Source organism: Cuculus canorus, chromosome 2 (genome assembly GCF_017976375.1).
Source record: "Cuculus canorus isolate bCucCan1 chromosome 2, bCucCan1.pri, whole genome shotgun sequence".
Taxonomy (NCBI): domain Eukaryota; kingdom Metazoa; phylum Chordata; class Aves; order Cuculiformes; family Cuculidae; genus Cuculus; species Cuculus canorus.
Genome location: NC_071402.1, coordinates 107,208,837 through 107,230,913, shown reverse-complemented (window position 1 = coordinate 107,230,913; position 22,077 = coordinate 107,208,837). Strand labels below are relative to the sequence as shown.

General features: G+C 36.9%; 1 protein-coding gene across 1 annotated transcript in view; it reads right to left on the bottom strand.

Annotated features, from left to right (window-relative positions):
• VPS41 (VPS41 subunit of HOPS complex) overlaps positions 1-22,077 on the bottom strand; it is a 104,734-nt gene that overhangs the window by 33,439 nt on the left and 49,218 nt on the right. Inside the window, exons 8-12 of the mRNA XM_009568485.2 lie at positions 16,242-16,361; positions 12,918-13,064; positions 11,688-11,754; positions 3,912-4,009; positions 1,558-1,687 (exon numbers count right to left, since the gene is read on the bottom strand). Of these exons, the coding sequence (XP_009566780.2) occupies positions 1,558-1,687; positions 3,912-4,009; positions 11,688-11,754; positions 12,918-13,064; positions 16,242-16,361 (562 nt within the window). The remainder of the gene's footprint in view (positions 1-1,557; positions 1,688-3,911; positions 4,010-11,687; positions 11,755-12,917; positions 13,065-16,241; positions 16,362-22,077) is intronic.

The window sequence follows — 22,077 nt, the reverse complement described above, 5'->3', positions numbered from 1 at the left end:
TAAATGGCAAAATAGCTTTCAAAAAAAAAATCATTACAGCTTATTGCAAATTCTGATTCATCCACTATGTGTAAACTTTATGATGGTTTAGAACACATTATTATACTTTTAGAGGACTATTACACTACACAGCCTGCAATAAACTTATCCTCCCCATCAAGGTCAAGGCCATCAAGAGCATAAATGATAGATGCCATAACCCCTGGGGACACAGCACATCATTACAGCAATGCATTTGCAATGCTATAAGTTAAGGTTATATGTATAATGCATTTGCTTATACCATAAGCCTTTATTTTTGAGTAAGCTCGAAGTAAAAATGTACTTAAAGGTAAAATCAAACATAGAAGACGACAATTCAGAATAGTTATTATTTCCACAGAACCCATGAAGAAACACTATCAATATTTTGTAGGTGCAGGAAAAAAAAAATCCCTCATCCTTTATCTGTACCTATACACACATACAAATACATTTCTGAACTGCTAATTTACAATTCACACAATAATTCTTGTTGTAAAGCCATAAAAAAAATTAGACATGTCAGATTAACTAGAAATTCATTAAGCACAGAATTACAACTGTGGGCATCACCACTGTTCTGCTTAGGGACAGGTATAAAAAAATCCCAGTTCTGTTGATAGCTGCAGAGATGTTTTGGAGATCAGGAGGAGATATACTACATTTCTAGTGGCTTAAGTGCATTGATGTACACAAAGAGGCCCACCAAGCCTAAGATTTGAATCATGTTGCCAGAGATGATGCTTAAAAATCAGATTCATGGATTTTAAAAGCCAGAAGGCATGTTTCTGTATGACACAGCTATATAATCTTCACCAAGGAATTCTGCATCAACTTTGCGATACATCTTTCTGAACTACAATACATGTATCAGAAAACCATCCCATCTTATTTTAAAGAGTGGTATGTATTGTGCCAGGGCTTAATATCTCTCTGCCTGTTACATAATTAAACCTATCTACTACACTGAACTTGCTAAACTCCAGTTTGTATTCACTAAATTTTACTGTTCTGGGGTCTGTTCTATGCTGACAGCTCAGTCAGTACAGGGAAGCTAAATATCAGTGGCCCTTTTAAGTTGATCCAGGTGCATCTTGCTGTTGAAATGATATTTATTCCATTTTTGTCTCTAAGCAGCTTTTCCAGACACTGTATCACTCACTTTACTATTACTGAAGCTCTTGGGTGTCCAAAGAGACACAAGAGCTCCTAGGGATCACATCCTGAATATACCTCCATCAAAGATACTGCCTTCCATGATCCTGGATATTAAATGAGATCTATATTTCTGCCTTCCCCAGTATGTCGGACTAAATAGATGGCATTACAAATTATGGTGTTTAAAAATGCACATTTATTTTCTTTCATGAGACTCGTTCTTGTAGATTGCCATTTCACACTTCAGTGTCATAAGCAGTTATAGACAGTTATTCAAGGAGAACACATAAAACCAAAAAAGGACAGCGAGTCCTCCCAAATCAAGTCTGTTTTAACCAAGTTATGAAAATAAAACAAAACGGTATTAAGAACACCTACCTAAGTGATAATCTCTACATTCATTTTCCTGAAATCCTCGCACTGTTAGTGCATCAGAAGAGATCTCTTCACAGGACTCAGGTAGGGGTTGCACTATATCCAGTCTAGGCCTTGCACAACACTCCACTTCCTAGAAAAATGTAAACATCTTAGTTGCATCCTCCATGACTTACCTTAGCAATGCCAACTAATGGCCATTTACAAACAAGGCTGAAATTCAACAGCTGCAGACATTGTCAAAAGTCCAGTATGTTGCACTGGGTTGTGAAAAGTTGTGCTCCACAGAGTAGCTGTAACCTCATCTGAAACACAAAGGAAAGCTACTTCTGCTCTTGGCTTCCTTCCCCTGAATAGATCGGCACAGAGAAGGAGGTTTAGGCAAAACATGAGGTTTAGGCCTAACCCTTCCCCTGAGTTCATTCACTACTTCTCTGCTCTTGGTCACAGAAGTTTTCAGGGCTATTGCAAATGATCATGAATCATTGCACTCAACAAGCAACAGAATAATTTAAGACGTTCTCAGCTGGGCTCAGACCCTAAAGGACAGAACTGTATGAATCAATGATATTCTGGTACCTAGATGAACTTGGGTATTTTTTAGCTGGTGTTTAAGTCTGCACTTTTAAGTGTCCAGCAGCAGTAGGGAAAAAAAATAATCTAAGAATAATCTAAAAACCTTCCTGTGCATATAAACGTTCAAGTGCAATGCAGGTGGTTATGGTAAGACGACATCATGGATTTTCATTTTCTATCCAAAGGAAACTGCTGTCTTCAACTACCTGTACTTTTAATGAAGTCAAAGTCCAAGACAATCCCTTATTTTCTACTCATATCAAAATACTGAATGAAACAGTGAGGAGATATACAAAGTGGACTTATACAGCTCTATCCTACCCATTCAGCAGCAGCAACACTTGGGTTTTTTCTCAATTTAACTGTTCCAGTGCAAGTGGAAAAATAAAAGATAAAGAAAAGAAAAAATATCAAAACAAGTCATGAGTTCAATTCTGATCCAATTTGTAACAGGTAGGAAACTGTAGTTTGAAAGCTGTGAATTCAAGTGTAGGAAGAATAGTGTTCCTCAAAACCCAACAGCATTTGTAGCAAGCAGCATTTCTGTTTAAAGCTCAGCTCAGGCTCTGAAGTGTCAAGACACAAACAAAGGGGAATAATTCTGTTTCCTTACTAGAATTACCCAGAGGACTGAGAAGTTACCAAAGTCCAGCATTCAAAGTTTGTTTAAAAGGCTAATTAAAAGCAAATACATTAAAAAAAACCTCTTCCCTGTGTTTTATTACCACTATACCACCTGAAATTCTTTCATCTTTCTTTCCTGAAGCAGTCAGAACAACTTTATCAGTCACTTTCCAATGCTAATTCTTCATTAAGAGTGGCTTCCCAATTTCCTTGCTTCTTTGCATTTCAACCCATCTTTTCCTCCCCCTTCCTTATCCCATTTGTTCTTTCACTGATTCTCCTGCACTAGAGGACTACCAGCTCTCTTGGGAAACACTGCTGTGACAGTATTTTTCTCCTTAATATAAATAATAATCTTACATCCTGCAGCAGCGCTAAAAGCTAACCCTATTGATTGCAGCAGGCTTGAGCGTTTGTTTGAACCTACAGCATTTCATTGCCTAGCAACTTGTGCACCCAGTTGCTTAAGGTTACTATGGTGATGGTTTTCTGATGCAGACGTACTATCAAAGAGATGATCAAGAGCATCTGCCATTCTCACACTGCAACTTCAAGGATTTCCTCCATTGCCTCGCCTTTTATTTGGCAATATGAAATAAATGTCGGAGACAGACACAGCACTCACCCGTGTGCAGTAAAAACAGCTGACATGAATTCTAATTTCTACTCATCTACACACGTGCCTGGGTGTACACAACTAAAGGTCTTGGAAGCAAGGGAGAAAACGCCACTCGCTCGCAATCGTGCATCCCACCCCGCTCCTTTTAAGATGCAGTGTCATCAAGCCCCTCTTACAGCTTAAAAAGATTCTTTATTTCTTCTGTTGCAGAAGTAGCAGAAAGAGAGAGAGAAAAGAGAGAAAAAGAGAGAGGGGGACAAAAACAGAATTAGAAAGGAAAAAGAAAGACTATGTAAACCCTCCTCTGCTTCCTGCAAGAAAGAAAAGAACCCAGACAAGACTTCTGAAAGGTAAGTATATTAGTCTTCAACATCACCTTCACTAACCTTATTTTATAGGTCAGAGAAGTTTCAAGCACTGTTCACTACCAGCAGCCTGCAAATTTTTTAACAGATAATCAGATCTGTGTGTCTAGTTTAAGCCCCAGCTCACAGGGTAGTTTAGTGCTATGAGGAAACTGCAACATAAAAACAATTACCGTTTTTTCAGAAATCTCCTTTACGTATGAAAGTATAACAAGCTGGTCACAGAGAGGCGCAAGTCCACTGATATAGAATTCTGTGTCGAACTGGAAAACTGAAAAACAAGAAAGACAACAGATTGTTAAATAAATGAGTATGTACGAACTACTCCTTAAGAAAAACATGCAACTGATTTTCAGTGGCAATCAAGAGTGTGCTGTGGCACCTCAAAGAAATGAAGACTCAATACATATAACAAACCTATAGACTTCCCAGTTGGATTAGCGAGATGAAAAACTACATTTAACAGATTAAATTCTATTAAAGCTTGCAAGAAGAAATGCTTGTGCTCCAGGATGTGCTAGAGATGAAACATTTGAAATGAATGGTCAGTAATGACACTGAAAAAAAGGAAGCAAACTCAAAAAATTTAATAAAATATGTAATAAACAGAACATCCTCACTGCTTTCATATTTGCAGCAAGCTCATGTGGCCATAAGATAATCACAATTGTTACACCTATTGGTACGACACATGAAAATACAGGATCATTATTTATTTATCATCGGCTTAAACATCACAGGAAGATTTACAGATACTCTCATTACAAAGAAAACATATAATTAAATAGTCCCTTTTGTTGTTCATAAAAGTGGAAATGTAATTTCCTAAAACTAGTCTTGAAATCAGTTACATGGTGAGTATTTTGTGAAAGAAAAAGAAAGAGGGTGCTGAACTGTATTTACAAAAAAAAAGCTCATTAAAGCAGACCTCTGCTACAGAAATAGCTATTTAGTTTTATTCTGCTGGATTTACACTGCAGGCATTCAACGTCTCGGAAGCCTTTTTTGTGAGTCCCTCCCTCATGAGGCCCAACACACGAATCATACAAGTTGTTATATTAAAAAAGCTTTTACCTACATGCTTTAGCAAAAATATCAGATGCGTGACCATTTTCTCTCAAAACACAAGTAGGCAAAAAAAAAAGTTTCCTTGCTTACTGCTAGGCATGCTACATTACTAATATCCACTGTTTACTAAAATAGTTACTAATTATTTCAGCAAAGCAAACAGAAAATGTAGCATAATGACACTAAAAATAAAGCTAGTTTTCTTCAGCCAGGGTAATTAATAAGGAGCAGGAGAAATGATTGTCCTGCTTAAGGAGAGAAAAATGCTGCCAAATAAATTACAGATTTGTCACCTATCTCTCAATGAATAAACAAATACTGTCCTCACTTAATGACTGTTGACTCTTTGACATCACTGGAGGACCAATGCATGGCACAAGGCATTCAATCTCTTCTAGGAGAGAGGGTTCACAGTTGCAATCCTGTAGATAATTATTTTGTTCTAGTCTGCAAGACTGATGAGATCACTTTGACTGTGTCACATGTTGCTCTGAGTGATGATTTTAAATCACATCTACATAATATATTTCATTCCCAGTTTAAAATTTAGTATTTGGCATTTTAAAAGAATATGGAAGGTAGGAGAAAAAACATGGAAAAGAAAATACAAAGTTAAATCCATAATGCTGGCTAGAAGGACAAGCAAAGAAGCTTTTGTGTCAACTTTACAAAGTGACAAGAAAAGGCACATAGAATATTGTAGTTTGAATTTGCAGAGGAAAACAGTGTAGTGAATGGCACATTTATAAAGATTACGGCGACAGTTTTATAAAATCATGTGTATTTCTTTGACTTTCACTGGAACCTTAGTTCATCTGCCAATAAAAATGTTTGTAAAGTCATGTAATGGTGTATTTAGGATCAAGCAGTAGTACTGTTCTGTGAGACAGAAATAAATTAACAAGTAATAATAATCACTTCAAGTTTTGTTTTTAAATAGAGTTCAGTTTCCTTGGTCTCACTTTCAGCTTTCTCTCAGCTCATTCTCCTCAAGAGGCCTTACTGAAACACAATGCTCCGCTCTGCTGCTACAGACTTGAACAAAGAATAGCTGGCATAGGCAGTGCTTCTTGACCTGATAAAAACCTTTGATGCAGCTAATCAAAAATGTTTTACTGAAAAAAATTATAGAAGTTACAGCTGCACAGAACACTAATAGATTAATTTGTCTTGGTCTCTGGACACTTTTTTGTGATCAAGGGCAAAACCCCCAGAAAATCCAACACAAAGGTATTGCAGAAATGCTGTTAATTTGAAAAGTATCTAAAACAATTAAAACAAATGCAGTATTGAAGTAAATGGGAATGACCAAAGTACAGCCACGTGTCACATGTGTTTATGCCTGTCATAAGAGAAGACAAAAGACAGGCTGACAGTGGACCTACTCTCTGTTCAGCATCTATGTACAGCTGTCAAACAAATTACCACGAAGCAAAAAGAAGCCTGTAAATCATTTCTTGTTGTTCATTAAATGAAATGGATGACACACACCACATTACAGAAATAAAACCATATATACTATATTATTTACCCAAACCCTACAAAGCAACTTTCTCTGGAATTTAAAGATCCACACACATGTAGTGGATGAAACTAAAAGAAGTTTATTTTGTTTAATCAAATCTGACAAAAACACCCCTCATTCCCCTTCTTTTCCACTAAAAATTAAAAGAGTGAAATTCTAGTTACAGCCAGAGGCTTTTGCCACTGATTTCAATGGGGTCAAGGTTTCAACAGTGCCTTCTGAGAAAGCAAGCACGAAGCTGAACCAGAATGCAGTGAATTAAAGTGAAACTTAGCGTACAGAGAAAAATAATTTTTTTTCTGTTTTTTTAATTCCATATGATTTTATGAAAGACATGAAAAAGCCAATGCACAAGCTAATTTTTAGGTAGCCTACTCGTATATCAGCAGCAGCAGAGCCACAAAGCATCATGAACTGGCTCTGCTTACCTAGAACTCTGGTGCACTGTTAGCTGTTGGGATGATGCCATTACACATTCAAAAATTACCTTTTAACCAGCTACTTCAGGTGCACCTGCAAGATTTGCAGTCATTGCTGTACGTCACAGTACAACATACCCTTAACTGTTTTCAATATGGTATGTCCTCGATCAGTGCTTTTACTCAGCTAGGTTATTTACGCAGAAAAACCTCAGTATACCTTAGTATACATCATAGTTATGATCACATTCATGCAGCTGCATTTGATATAAAACAGAAAAAGACTTTTTTTTTCTTTTTGCTCACAGTATGCACATTCAGTTCCAGCTAGAGGACCAAAAAGTCCCATACAAGTACCACTTAAACTGTCTTTAGATGGATAGAAGCAAATCACAAAGCATAGATGTATACAGATAGTATATTTTTGTTGAAATGAAAGAAGATTCATATTTTTGGATGTACTATCCAACATAATCCTTGAAGAAAATACAAATCTCATTTTTTTTAACATTTGTATTTTTCTCTTAAATCCATCATGTACAAATATCTGTCCCAGCAGTTAAGTATCTCCTTACAAATGGTTTCTATCTCCCACAAGACTCCAAAAACAGCCTTCATACATTCGGCTTTCCAGGGCAGACCTACCTCTGCCAGAGCCCAAGCAGAAAGCTCAGGATCTGCCCACTTACAGAAATGTCAACCATGACTCAGAAGGAACTGTAAACTTCTGGGGAGGAGTGTGAAGTAACCCACATGAAGGTCCTTTACTTGGGCTCAAATATCCTTAGAACTATCTGCAAATTTTCTGCCTGTACTACTATCTGTGAAATCAATCAACCATCTACCTGATCACATACACTTCACGATGGCATTTTAATGGACTATTTTTCCTTGAATTTCAGTAGGAAGAGAAGTAGGTCAAGACTAAAATCAATGGCAGGTCCTATACATCAATGACTAGCAAAACTTGATGCTTCGAACTTGGAATTCACACACTCTACCATTTATTTATAATGAAAATGGTTGGAAAAGTCATATTTAAATTTAATTTTGTTCAAATGTTGAAGGTTCAGAAAAGCTTCAGAGAAAATTTTGCAACCACTAATCAACCATTCTATGTATAATATCAAATGCCACACAGCGAAGGGTATGAGCCTTTTCATTAAAGCAAAGCTGGGGAATGAAACTGATACTGTTAACTGACATAATCACTGAATAAAAATCCCCAGCTAGACTTAAACCCAAAACTCTGCAAAGCCTCTGTCACTGACAGCTATTGTCTAAATAATTGCTCCCAGTAACGAATGGAAAAGAGCAAGAATTTTGCAACAAAACAATTTATCTCACTTACAGTATCACACTAATCAGAAACACTAGGAAAAAAGCCCGCTACCTCATCATAGCAGCAATCACCCACCTCGTGAGGTCTAGTCTTTCAATTAAATTAGAAAAATGTTTTACCTACTGTAAGCACTGTTACAGTTTGCTATTCTACCTGCAGTCAAGTTGTGTAAAATATGTTACCGTGATGCTGAAATCATCCTACCCGTGTGCCATCTCACATAGCAATAAAAATCATCTTTAGAAACATGGAAATTGCCTTTCCAACTCTGTAGCTACAGACACACGCAACCATTAGAGAAATCCTGTGCAATCCTGATGACACCTGGAAAGTCATGAGCTTAAGTTTCAAGCTTCAAAGCTGATTTTCTGAAAAACTCTTTTGTCCATTACCAAGAACTAAGAGAAGTTTGATAACCAACAGTGAAAATATTCAGGAGCCAGATAGTCTTCACTAACTTTAGTAAGAAATTTTAAATGATTGGTTTGGCTTGTGGTAAAACAGGGTGAGCAAAAGTCTAAGCAGAATCAGCTATATAAATAAGCTGGATTTTTTCCTTTTTTTTTTTTTTCTGGCAATTTGCTTCTCAGAGCGTAGCAGGCTTGCTTCACTGAAATGGTTGCATAAATCAGCATATGAAGTTGATGATACTTAGTCACACAATTTCCTGCTCATCACATTCATTAATTAAACTTTAAGTTCTGTATATATAAAGAGAAAAATGCTGTTATGGTAGATTCCAGTATCATAATTTACCAAACAACAACAAAAAATATTCCCATGTTCTCTTTTTAGATCAAAATATGTACTCTCAATGCTTGATGGTAACTTGCCATGCAGTTATACAGCTATACCCTCGCAAAACAGACAGATGTGTTGTTAGAAGCTTATCCTCAAAACCATGTAATTATTAAACTGGAATTCTAATTTGTGGGCAATTGAGAGGAAAGCAGAGGAGAGACTAGAGCTCAAGAAGGATTGCCGGCTGGTTGGTTCCAGAAATTAAGCTGAGATTCCTCAGATAAAATTTGGGCTAAAATAAATCAAATAGGAAGTCTGTAATTGACATCAAGTCTTTTACTGACTTCCAGTGTTAGTCTTTATTTTCCACTATCATTAACAATTTGAGTGATGGAGGCAGAGATAAAGTACTTCTCCACGGAAGTACATAAAATCCCAAGCCACTGGACAAGACAACTGAAGACTAGATGACCCATTTCACCTTGAAAAGACAACGAGCAAATTTGTTCATTAGGAACCTGCCTTCTCTCAGGCTCCCATTTAGGAAGAGTTTCCTGTTCAGACCAGAAGTTGTCCGGCACTACAGCTTTGTGCATGCATCAGGAGTGAGCACAGAGGTCAAGCACTCTTTAAGAAGGATCACAATGGCATTTAGTCCATGTTAAGCCTGTAATTCAATACCAATACTTTCTAATCAATACACTACTTCACAGCAGTAGCTGACAGAGCTGAACTGATAGGATCTGCTCAGCTAACATACATTTAAACCTAAATAGAAACATTTCTCTGGAGTTTATCTTCAACACTGAATGAAGACCCACAGAGGCAATGAACTGTAACACACAGCCAGAGACAATGGAAAAAATTACCGAAGAAAAGCATCATTAACCTACTGAAAGATGTTAATAAAACTAGCAATGCCATACAGCTCTCAGTGCATGAGACCTGTATACTTCATCTGATTTCTCTTTCAGATACTCACAGCATTATCTTCTTTAAAATAAAACAGCTAGACACATTCCAGTGGCATAACTTTCCAATATTATAGGCTGTCTGGTTTAGCATAATGGTAGAAAAGGTAAATAAAAGTATTTATTTCCTGTCTCACAGTAAGTATAGCTATGCGTCAAGACAGAATCAGAAGATGAGTAGGACAGTGTTACACAGGATCCTATGTATCTAACTTGCAAGGCAGGAAATTCGCTGTTCCCTTATTCACTGGGCTGCAAACCACTAAAGAAACATTTATGATACAGTAATGCCATCACAGTTTACTATATAATACTGTGGGACTTTGAGGCCCTCAGAAGGGCTCTAAAAGAGCATAAAGCTGACACTGTTGAGACATGAGAAAACACTGTATTATCACAGACTACATGTGTATTACCCTGATGAGCAGAGAAGCCAGTATGAAGTTTCCTGCTCCACTCCTGGTTTGTTTTTTTTTTCTGGGTTCAGAAAGAAAAATCTCAAGCATGTCATTAACATTTTAAGTGAGATAAAACGCCAGTCATCAAGAGTAATGAGAAGATTTTAGCCTAAAAACTGTGAGATGAAAAAGTTACTTCCACAAAAATCTCTAACCTTCAGGTCTGCATCTAAATTATGTGATGATAGCTTTTTTTTTGTTTTCAAATGAAGTTCCAACAGACAGTTATGTGAGACTAGCTCCCTCCACGGAGACACATTATAACTGAACTAGAAGTTGCCTCTGTTCACTTGTCACACCATTTAATTATTTTCTGAAAGCTACTTACAGGTACAGACAAGATTATACAGAAGATCTGAGGCTAAAATTCAAGACTGAACTTCTTCTTGACAAAATTCTATAAAATATCATAGAATTCCACAGCTAATTATTCTAGTAGGGGCTACATAATCTTAAACAACAAATAGCTTTCAGGTCTCAGTTAACTGTCAGGCATGCCACAGTCTCTCAATATCCAGACACAGTTTAACAAGTCTCCTAGTTGATTTTCAGAAGCTATTTAAAAACAGTTCTTTTCTGAAATCAAAAGGCAGAGTACACACCTATGCCATGCACCTTCCTAATCTGACTTGAGTCAGTCAAAGCAGTCAGAATGTAAGCACCAAAGTTTACAGACGGTTGATGACTCTGGTCTGCAGCACCCTAAGAGGGTCTGTTTCTCTTCCCAGCACTATCTCTTCATAGGTATTTCCTTTCCCCAGAAGAAGCTTCTGGGGTCAACTGTGACGTTTTGCTTAGACCCCCCCCTCTTCCCTCCAAATTTCCTCTGAATCTCACTTTACTCTTTACTTAATACATGAGTTTTGTCAAGATATTTACTATTAATCAGCAATACCAAAATATATTCACACTACCTAAACTGATTATGAAAGCAAAAGAGAACAAAACATAAAGAAGCAAAAAAGGCAACAAAAAAAAATTCAAATCAATTTTTAGCACTATACCAAAGCGATAATTTTAAAAATAAAATAAATAAGAGTTATGAGCAGTGTAGTCAAACAACACATAATCGAATAAAGTAGCATCCATTTTCTCCTTACTACTGCACCAATCTTCATTTAGCCAAGATGAAAAAACAAGTTCTCTGTAGGAAACTGAGTGAAAGGAAAGTTAAGACACCTGTTCACACGAGGTTCTCTTATTTTAAATGATCACAGAATTGAAGACTCCCTAAAAACACAGTCCCCTCCCTGACAGCCTACGCAGGAGGACATCCTTACAACCTCATCAACTAAAAAGGTGGAAACTTTTCTATCATGAGTACATGTTGCCTTTGATCTGTAATAGTCTTTTCAGGCTAGAAAGCGAAAACAGACCTCTAAAGCTTATTTTATACTGAAGAAAAGCGCATTCATACAATCATACCTATTTCCACATAGCGGTTTGGAAGATCACGCATTTCACTGGCATGCCGTTCTTTTACCGAGCAAATCTAGGAAACAGAAATTTGGATCATTATGATGAAAAAAATGTAATTCATCCAATGAAACTAACTTTTACCAGAAACTCCTTTTTGAGTTGAGGCATTCTCAACACGCATTTCTGTATTTCGAAAACACAGGCTGTAAAACAGTGATGATGCATCACTGAAGAAGAAAAACAGACAGGGAAGTTCTAACTGTAGTCCACAGCCTTATAAATATGCTGGGAGAGGAGAAAGAAGACGGACCACAAGAGAGAAATCTGAAAACGTCTGCCCATCAGGATTTCTTCAGAGTAGCATATTTGTGAATTCAGTTTTGGTATTGTCTCATACTTTGTGTCTCATCATGTCACAATTTCAGTAAGAATACACTATTGCAACTCTCGGCAGCAGGAGGAGAGTATGTACATATAAAGAAATGCAAATACCAAATGTTGTGAAGGATACATAATACAAGGGGGAAGACAGATGCCAAACTTAGGACCAACATCTTCATTTGTAAAACTCTAAGTTTAATGCTCCAAAAGCTTTTTATGCTTCACCTACCTCACTTTATCCTCCCTTTCCATCTGCTCCTACAGAGCACTTTTAATTTCCCACTGTGCAGTGAGCAGTCTGTTATTAGAAAACAACTAACAGGTTTGTAACAAACTCATGTCAGGTGTTGGTATGATCAAATCAGTCAGTCTGCAGCACACAACTCAGAAATGCCAGTTCCCTGCTGAAAGCAGAAAAAAAACCCCCAAGAAGCTTGTCTCCCCACCCCTTTTCTTCCCATGGTTGACTGAAATAATCATGTCACAAGTTTCTCAGCCCCTCCAAAAATACCTCACAGTAAATTGTTCTTCCTTAATATTAATCAAAAGAAATGAATTCAAGAGCCCACTAAAAGCTTTCAAAAGAGGAAATCTCTCCAAGGCACAGAGGAGAAAAGTGTCCCTGAGGATTACATTCGCTGCATGCTCACACACAGAGATCTGTCTGACCGCTGGGTGTCTATCACTCCTCCTCCTCATGAGGGTCAGTCCAATGACATTTCTATGGCAGCAGGAGTTCTGCACACTGTAGTCAAACCAAATTCTATTTTTTTCGATTGTCTTTGCTTTTCAGAAATAATCCTCTGTTTGTCTGTGATAACAGCAAGCATTTATTACAAAGACAGGTAATTGCACCTTTACTGAATTTCCCCAGCCAATAATCAGCGTTAAGTTATCCTTCCAGCAAAGGCTGCAGGGATACATATCTGGGCGAAGGCTTATGTCGTCTCGAGGCACATTGGTAATTCTTTGCTTGGAGATCATGTCAAGTATCTTCACGCCCTGAAAGTTTAAACACAAGAGAACTTTATTCAGTTGACAAACTCCTACTCACTACATCTCACATTATTTTGTATGCCAAGGCAGCCATAGCAGCTTATGGCATATGTTTCAGGGTAGGACTGGGCGTGCCAACAGAAAAAGCTTTTGATATAAAGACCCATCTATAACCCAGGAGGTGACAGACGGAATGTAGGATTTAGAGTAAGTTAGATAATTTAAATTCATATGCCAAATGAAAGATAGAATAAGGTAATGAGTGACAGATTAGCAACTCCAGTCATGAACAAGTTCATCTGGTTGGGCTGGTGCTGCTGGAGAAATGAAAAAATCTCAGCTTTTCCATAAAAGCCCCTGTAGACAAGCAGAAATTTCCATCCTGGGAAAAGAACAGATGAAAAGCAACAGTTCATTAAGATAAATGAAGCCAACTTGTACTACTCCAGAAATGTATTTCTACTCATACACTGCAACAGAAAAGCAAGCATATTTAAATGATGTTTGGCTTTGCATGTTGTGATTTTTCACTGCCTCCACTAGATATCTCCTAAACTAACAGAATAAGAAGTTTAAAGTAAGGAAGATTAAAGTCATTTTTGAGGGAAAAAAAAAAAAAGCTATTAGTTTTCTGTGCCATTTAGAAAAGGTGAGCTATAACCTTTCCAATACCAAAATGGAGATTAATTTCATGTTAAGTAATGACTTGTTCTTAGTGATTTAAAACCAAAACTCCTCAAAAAAAAAAAAAAAGCATTTTAGTAGGTATTCCTTTGAGCTTAGTGAGCAGCAAAGGTAACTCTCATAATCACAGAAAAGGGGATGGAAGGGACCTTGAAAGGTCCAGGATGCCATTCCATGTTAAGATTTTTCTAGTGACACAACTGATTTAAAAGATTGTCCTGCCTGTTTCTGTTCCCCCCCCACTGTGAGTTTCTATGTCCCCAGCTGCACAGATTCAACTGTTTTAAAGTAAGAAAGTCTAAACACGGGGATCATGATCTAAGCCTTTTTTACTCCTTTTTTTTTTTTTAAAAATCACAAGGAGCTGTAAGTGATATAGGGGTGGGCTGGGATTTTTTTTTAGTGATCTTCGTCACTAAAGATCTATAAGCATGGAACACAATCCTACTGGCACGTCTCAGGTTAACAGCCATCAATGTTTCAGAAAAAACTTGCACCCAGCACCTGTAACTTACCCAGAACTCAGGGTAACATAAACAAGGAGGTTATGCTTATGTTTGCTATGCTCATCTGATAAAATTTGCAATCTTGCTTGAACTGCTTTTTTTAAAAAGTTGTCTTTTGTTAATCTACCATTTTGTCTTCGGGGATGATTTTGAGATAAAAGCGTCCTCCATCACACCTTCTGTTTTTCTACAATGTGGCAAATCCTATATGGGATAAACTAGCTTACGTTTAAAGCGCCTTTCAAAACAATAGAGTAGGATCCTCTATAATTAAAACTATTCCATTTGATTCATGAACCGAAACAACTTTCAGAGTCAACTCCCTATAATGAAGGAGCTTAAAACCTGTTCAGATGGGAGTTAGGCAGCCTGATGCCTCTAAGGATTTGGTTCTCAGGTGTCTCAGTTCATAAAACTTAATTCTTGGCCATGGAGGAAGAACAGGGCACACACCAAACATGGATTACCAGAGCATCAGACAAGCAGAATTAGACCTTGCCTAAACAACCTGAAGCCCATCTCAGGATGACATCCAGTGCCTAACAAGCTCACATACATTACGCCAAAAAACAAGTCATAAGAATAAGAGCTAGGTAGCCATGCACAGACAGTAAGGAAAAAGGCTATAAAAGATTTTCCTTGACTTTGAAAGAAAGAAAATGCAACACAAAGCCTTGCTAGAGGATGGAGAAATTTTTAAAAAGGTAAAGCGGGAAGGGAAAGGCCAATAACCAAATATATTAATCTTTTGGAGGGCAAGTGTCATTTCATTTTTCATTGAAAGATAGGCCCTGATCATGGCTTTTTGTCTCTGACAGATGGCTCTCAACATTTTATTAGTATTCTGTGTTCTGAAGTGGCACATGATCTCCAGGGATATCTCTCCTCAACTGTCCTATCTATTCCCAGCAGATTCACCTAGAATATATATTTTAATTGTATGGCTCTGAAAAGAACAAAGCCTTCAAAACAGGTAATGTTATGACAATCAAGCATTTGTTGAAGTTTCAATTCTAATGCAGTTATTAAAGGGTAGCAAAATAAACAGAAGTCTACCTCTAGCGATTTTATATCAAACTGGTTTTGAAAGGAATAGAAGAACAATGGCTTTAAAAATATGCTTCCCTTCAGGAGGCAAAAACAACAGAAGGAAAGGAGCTAATGTTTCAGAAGTTCTTTCACCACATTTTAAAAGACGACTTTGGAATTTAGACATGATACACGCTTAAAAAATATCCCTCACTGCTGAGCCTTAAAACATAGACCTTGACCTATGAATTAGATATACAGAGATAGGTGAAATGCAACACTCAGCATGAAAGCAACGGTTCCCTTTAAAATATGAATTACACTTAGAGTTAAAGGGCCTATTTTCTCCTAAGTCTAGCCTTTTCTAATGGTGTACTAAAATGAGAAATTATTACCACCATTTTTTACAATCTGCATCATTAGAAGTAAATATGATAATGTCACTTCAGAACAAATTACAAAATCCAGACAACTTTCATTTTTTTTCTGAGGGGGTAGTGGTTATGTTCTATTTTTTTCATACAAAGAAGAATTACATTGGCATTTCTTCCTCAGACAGTTTGCTTCAATAAATTAGACTGGTCAGAACTCTGCTATACAACAGTACACTGTAGTGACCACTCCCAATAGTCTTATATAGGGCTACTTTTCTTAATATATTAATTAATATATTAATTAATTAATACTTTTCTTAATATATTAATATTTCTTATATATATTATATTTCTCAATATATAAAAGTGGCAATTGCATGCAGAATGCTGACTGGCCAGCAGGAAACAGCAGAAGAAACATTTACGAAGAAATGGGATATAAACCACTGTTTTTCAATGCCTTTTGTACTCAATTCTTTAAATGTACCATTTTTCAACTCAATGTTTTGGAAATTAACATTTAAACATATAATGTATCAGTATAACGCAGCAGTATTTTTGTTTATTTAACAGAAGTGATAAGTACTTACCATATTATTGGCCCAAGCAATTAAATGTCCTCTCCATTTTACATTTCTGATATTTCCTTCCCCTTCATGTAAAACTGAAGGCTTCCATCTATTCATCCAGCCTCTTTCATATAACAGTAACTATGAAGAAGTACAAAAGAAATACTTCTGTCAAACAGTACTGCATGTAAACATGGGAGGTAGTTTTTCTTCATTATCAAGGGCAATTAAAAATACACACCTATCACAAAACACAAGCAAATAGAATCAAACATTTGTATATCATACATATACATTAAGAATACTGCATACTACAGAATTCAAGCTATTTAATTATAATATTAATAAGCAGCCCTTCCATCAAGTTTTTCCAGAGAACAGCAAGTATAATAATTTCCATTTTAAGGATAAAGTAATTAAGACATTTGAGAACCTAAGCCTACAGCACTAGTGATAACACTTCAGAAAACTGGTGAAGAAACCAGGCTACTTCACACCTATCCTGATCTGGCGATAGGCTCCTTCCCCCCAAAAAACAAGAGATAGGAAAAAGCATCCCATAGGCCTTGTGTTCCCAAAGAAAATTACCAAAAACTCCCAAGTCTTTGGTCTTTTGCTTTGTGCCATGTGGAACTACATGGTCTTCTACAGAGCTCTAGAGATGCTGCGTGTGAGTCCTATGTGCGTAAACTGCACTGTACCACAAGTGCTTCTGATGGTAATACTTGTGGGAATCTCAGGTTCTGCAAACAGATATTTCACAATATTTAAATGCATAGGAGATGTTACGAAACAGTTTGCAGCAACAAAGAAAAAACCAACTACATGCAGACAGTTTGCATGACATTCCAGCTCTTTTATCGCTTCCTGTATGGGCTTAGGAAGTTATTTAACAGCATTTTAACATGGAATCACTTTGAGCGAGATACAAAGTGCAGCGCTTAGAGGAACACCTAAGAAGCTGAAGCATCTACAAAGACCATAGTCCAAGGTTCCAGTTCTGCCAGTGCTTACATGACAACATCCACATACAGATACATGCACAATTTGAACTTGAGCTTACATGAGTGCACGATGACTGTTAGGAGGTGTAAAACTGCTCCCTGCAGACTTTTACCATACTAAAACTTAAATCGAAGCACCTATATTGCTAATATTTCCTAAGATCCAGCTGTATATGCTTTTTATTCATGTTTTCCTCCTCCCTGTATTTGCATAAACACATAAAATGCTAAGACTCTAATAGTTTTAAAAAAGCCGTCTAACAAAAGAATGGTATTTTAACATCAAAGCTGCTTCTCTCTCCTGAAGCCACAAGATGGCACCAAATGACAAGTATTTTCTCAAAAAAACTGAAAGCAGTTGCTATGTAGGATGGTTTGACGGAAACTTTCGCATGAAGTGCGCTCCAGATATCAAACTTTTCACTCAAGCATATCTTTCCACTTTAACCCCACCCAGAATGACTCTGTCCTTCACGAAGTTCACATAAGCGCCCACCTTTTAAATAGCTTAGGTTTAGCCTAAGCCTAGGTTTTTTTTTTCCACATATGGAAAGGCTATTCGACAAATCACGTAAAAACTATGTCATTAAAAACTAAGTGCTTTGCTGATCCAGACTTGAATTTTTTTTCCTAGTTCACAAATTCCTAAGGAGAGGCTTGATGGAAAGAGAACTGTCACTTGGATGCTTCTTTCAATACCATCCAATAAAGACAGTAGCATAATACATAGTATTTGAATGTACACTTAACTGGACAAGGCTGCAAAAACTGATGAGAAATGCTAAGACTGGCTGATGTCAATTATATTAACTGAACATTGAATCTTTTCTGTTTGTGACTGAATTGTGATTTCAGTTTATTTATTACACACGAGATACTGAGTGAGTTCGGAGTGAGGCTTGGCAGCTACTTTGTTACTGTTCATGGTTGGTGAACATCATGCTTTTTCATGACCCCCTACCTGCATAAGAAAATAAATGACCTGAGAAAGAACAAAAAAAAAAAAAAAAAATCTTGCTTCAGTCTATGCTCAACTCTAAGCACATGCTTAATTAAATTTTCAGACCAAAGCAGCAGAAGCAGCCTGTAATAAAGATGGAAAGTGAATCTGAATCACTGCAGCACTCAGAATTCCCCATTTCATATCAGCAACCACAACAGGTCTAACATTGAAGCCAAAGGACATTCAACATTATGGCTTCAAAACAAATTATTTTTTTCAAAATGTACTTTACTTATTTATCTACGATGCAATTATCCGCATTTTATTGATGTACATAATGTGATATATTTATTATTTCTTAGAGCAATGACACCTGGAAACTGAATTACTGAACCCAGAACTTAGCTGTGTGTTTTGGAACTACTATCCACTGAATGCATCTCTCTCCAAATAAGCAGCCTAATTTATTTCTCAGTCTTCCTTTATATCTTCACATTGAAATGTTTATCGCACCAGAAAGCCATTTACAACTTGAAGAGAAGTTAGACACATAACAAAAATCTGGAGAGGTTCCTCCCACCACCTCCCTCTCTCTTTTTCGTAGGGGAAAAATATTTTAGGGCTTTATTCCCCATAAATCCCACATTTTGGCAGTCAGCATTCACAGTACTTATATTTCAACAGCAATCACAGAAAACACTTCCTTGCCTTCTCTGCAATACACTTTGTATTTTCTCCTTTTTGATTTCCTTTGGTAAATCTTTCTAGTCCTTTGTTACAATACAGTTCTGCTTAAAACATGCTTCCAGCATCTCTTGCGTGTACTGTAACATGATAATATAGCTGAAATACAATAAAATTAAAATTAATTTGACTTCGAGGATCTCCAGTCACACTTCTTCATACTACACTGCAATCCGCTGATATTTCACTGCTTACTATTTTGCGAGTCTTCTTAACTGCTTATGCTTGTCCACTGGATCATTAAGAATAAAGACACACTGAAATGTGTGAGACAAGATGACAGTGCAGGACACTTTTTGTTTTTATAAACAAGTGGATATAATTCTCTTGGATTAGTAAATACATCTCTGAGTATCTTTCACTACCAGGAGATTAACCTCCTCCAAAAAGAGCTATTTTAGAGTGCATCCAATAAAGAGAATAGACTAGTACTTGGATTTAATGGACCCTATCATGCAATTAGCATTAACACTAATTACATGTAATCCCAGTCTTTAAACTGTGTACAGGAATTCTCAATCCTATGAACAAAGAGGCCAGTGATTGCAGCTTTGGTATTGTCAATATGGTGAAGAGATTCAATTCAGTTTAACCCCACTACTAAATACCACCTTCCAAACACTGAAATAAAAGATGTCTATTCTCACACAGGGAAAAGTTTTCAAAGGAAACACACTATTACTGAAGCATAGGGTCCTCACTATGTTTCAACATAGTATCTTCTCTGTAAAGACCCCCAGGAGTTTTACAGAAGAAAAAGGCTGTAGTTTGTAACTAGACTTCAGTTTGTAACTGAAGAGTCACCCTTCCCTACCCTACTGCAGTACTGTTGGATTAGTTTTTATTTCACAAAATAAAAGTTACAAAAGAAAACCCTCCCTGTATTTTTCTTGTCCTGTTCTTTGTTTGCCTGAATGTGAAGATGTGCCTACCTGTGACATTTGTTCTGGGTTTTTGCACCTTTGTCACCAATTCTCTCCTCATCCAGGTAAGATCACAAAAACCTAAAATGCTACTGCCATGGTTACAAGTGATCACTAAAGACAGTTATTGTTTTCAGCATAAAAACAACATTTACAGGCACAGCCAAGATTAACAGATATCTGAAAGTAACACAGAACAGCATGCCACATGAAGACTTACTGTTTAATCCTGCATCCCTAGGAAAATACATAGCAACAATAAAAAATTATCACTTCTGTTTGAAAAAGCAAAGGACTGGATGAGCTCAAACGAGGCAGAGAGTAATGTAAGCCTCAAGTTTTTAACTGAAGATGAGTTTTCAAAATACTATCACAAAACGCTGTTGTTTAAGGAGCTGGGGAGTGGCTGGAGGGGAGGGCAGGAGGTGCAGTCAAGGGAAATCAAGCAAGGAAGCAGTGGCAGGCAAGAACAGCACTGGGAGGTAAGTGATGGCAACGGTGAGATACAAAATAAAAGCTGCTGCTGAAGTTCATAGACAGAGAAGCTAGAAATTTGGAGAAGTTGAATCCAAACAAATGTCATAGGACTTTCACTAGGCTGTATTTTTAACAACTCAACTGCTGGATTCCAGTTGTCGCCTATTCACAAATAGCTACGGAATTAACACCTTGGAAAGCAAGTCCTGCAGTCTTGCAGGCAGAAACACAAGCTCTTACACATTTAATACATTTAGATCCTCTTTGCTTCCCACCTCAGGCAATGAAAAAAGTTTTCTACAGAGACATTTGCAAAAGACACAACTACAGATTACACACTATGATTTATTCTGTCTTTACAAAACCCAAATTTGTTTGGTACAGCAGAAGGAGAATGTTTTGTTTTTCAGGATAAAGATGAAATGCACATCCAAATAATAATAAAGAAGAAATGTAAGCCAAATAATCTGCTTATTAAGCAAAGACCACATCACTACATATCAAAGTCTCATCTAGTCAATAATATGGGCTACATCCAGGCATTATATATTGTGGCAAGCAAATTGCAGACCTGTACTCCTCGCTGCTACAGTTTGTTTCCTGCTTATGGTAAATTATTGAATGCATGGACAGAAATTGCCACAGTATTTACTCTTTCTTCACTTAAACCAGACCTTTGAGTATTTACTGACTGACATTTTATAGCTTACAAAGCAATCTGCCTTTCTTCTCTGGTACTCTTCTATCCAATGTAATGCCAAACAGCTGACTATCTGCTTTCTAAAAATGGACTGTGCTGCAAATAGCATCCTGACAATTTAATAATTTGTCAAAGTAGTCCAACCAGTTATTATGAAGTACATATCATGGGGTTCAGAGGTAAAGGTCATCTACTTACTCACAAAGCGGAGTGCATCTGCTGACACTAAAAAGCAGACAATTAAAAAAAAAATCTGAGATGTTCGCTGGCAGACTTGAGTTTAACATACAAATTCCACTACCCATTACAGCAGCTGCAGGTCCCCAAGAATGCTATTTATCTTCCTGCTTGTGCACTGTTCACAATTACTATCCTCTGCATATGACAATGTTCCATCTGGAGTGGAAAGGAATTTAGATTGACTTGTTTCATGTCTCCAGCAGGAGACACCATGGTCCAGCCCAGGACTCTGAAATTGTATTCTAGATTTTTTTTTCATATGTAATAATAAATTTGCCCCAGGTGACACTAAGTTCTCTCTGCTTTCATGGCATAGGCAAAGAGATGAAACTCTAATGTTTATGCATGGACACTGATATGCTCAGATGCTAATTCTGTGAGGATAAATAGGACAAACACATTTACACACATCTGTTTCAGAAAACCAGTTTTATTAGTGTATCTTCTTCAGCAGAAGAAATACTGACCCCATTAAAAATATGTTTCTATATCTTTTTCCACCATATAGATATATATAAGTATATTAAGTAGATATAGACAAAGATAGATATAAAGATGTGACTACAGCCAGTAGGTTTTCAGTTATATCTTGGTTCTCTAACCCTTAAAATGTTTCAGATTGGATACTCAAATCAAGACTTATTATACAAAATGTATGTCCTAGGCAAATGAGGAGCCAATTACTTTAAGATACTGAATATCTTACTCTATACTGGCTTCAGAAGTTATTTGCTGAAGTGTGCTGGGTCTCCACTACCATGCTGGGTAGAGAACCCCCTCAAAAAACCTTAATTACTACACACACAGCAATGATTCAATCAGTTCA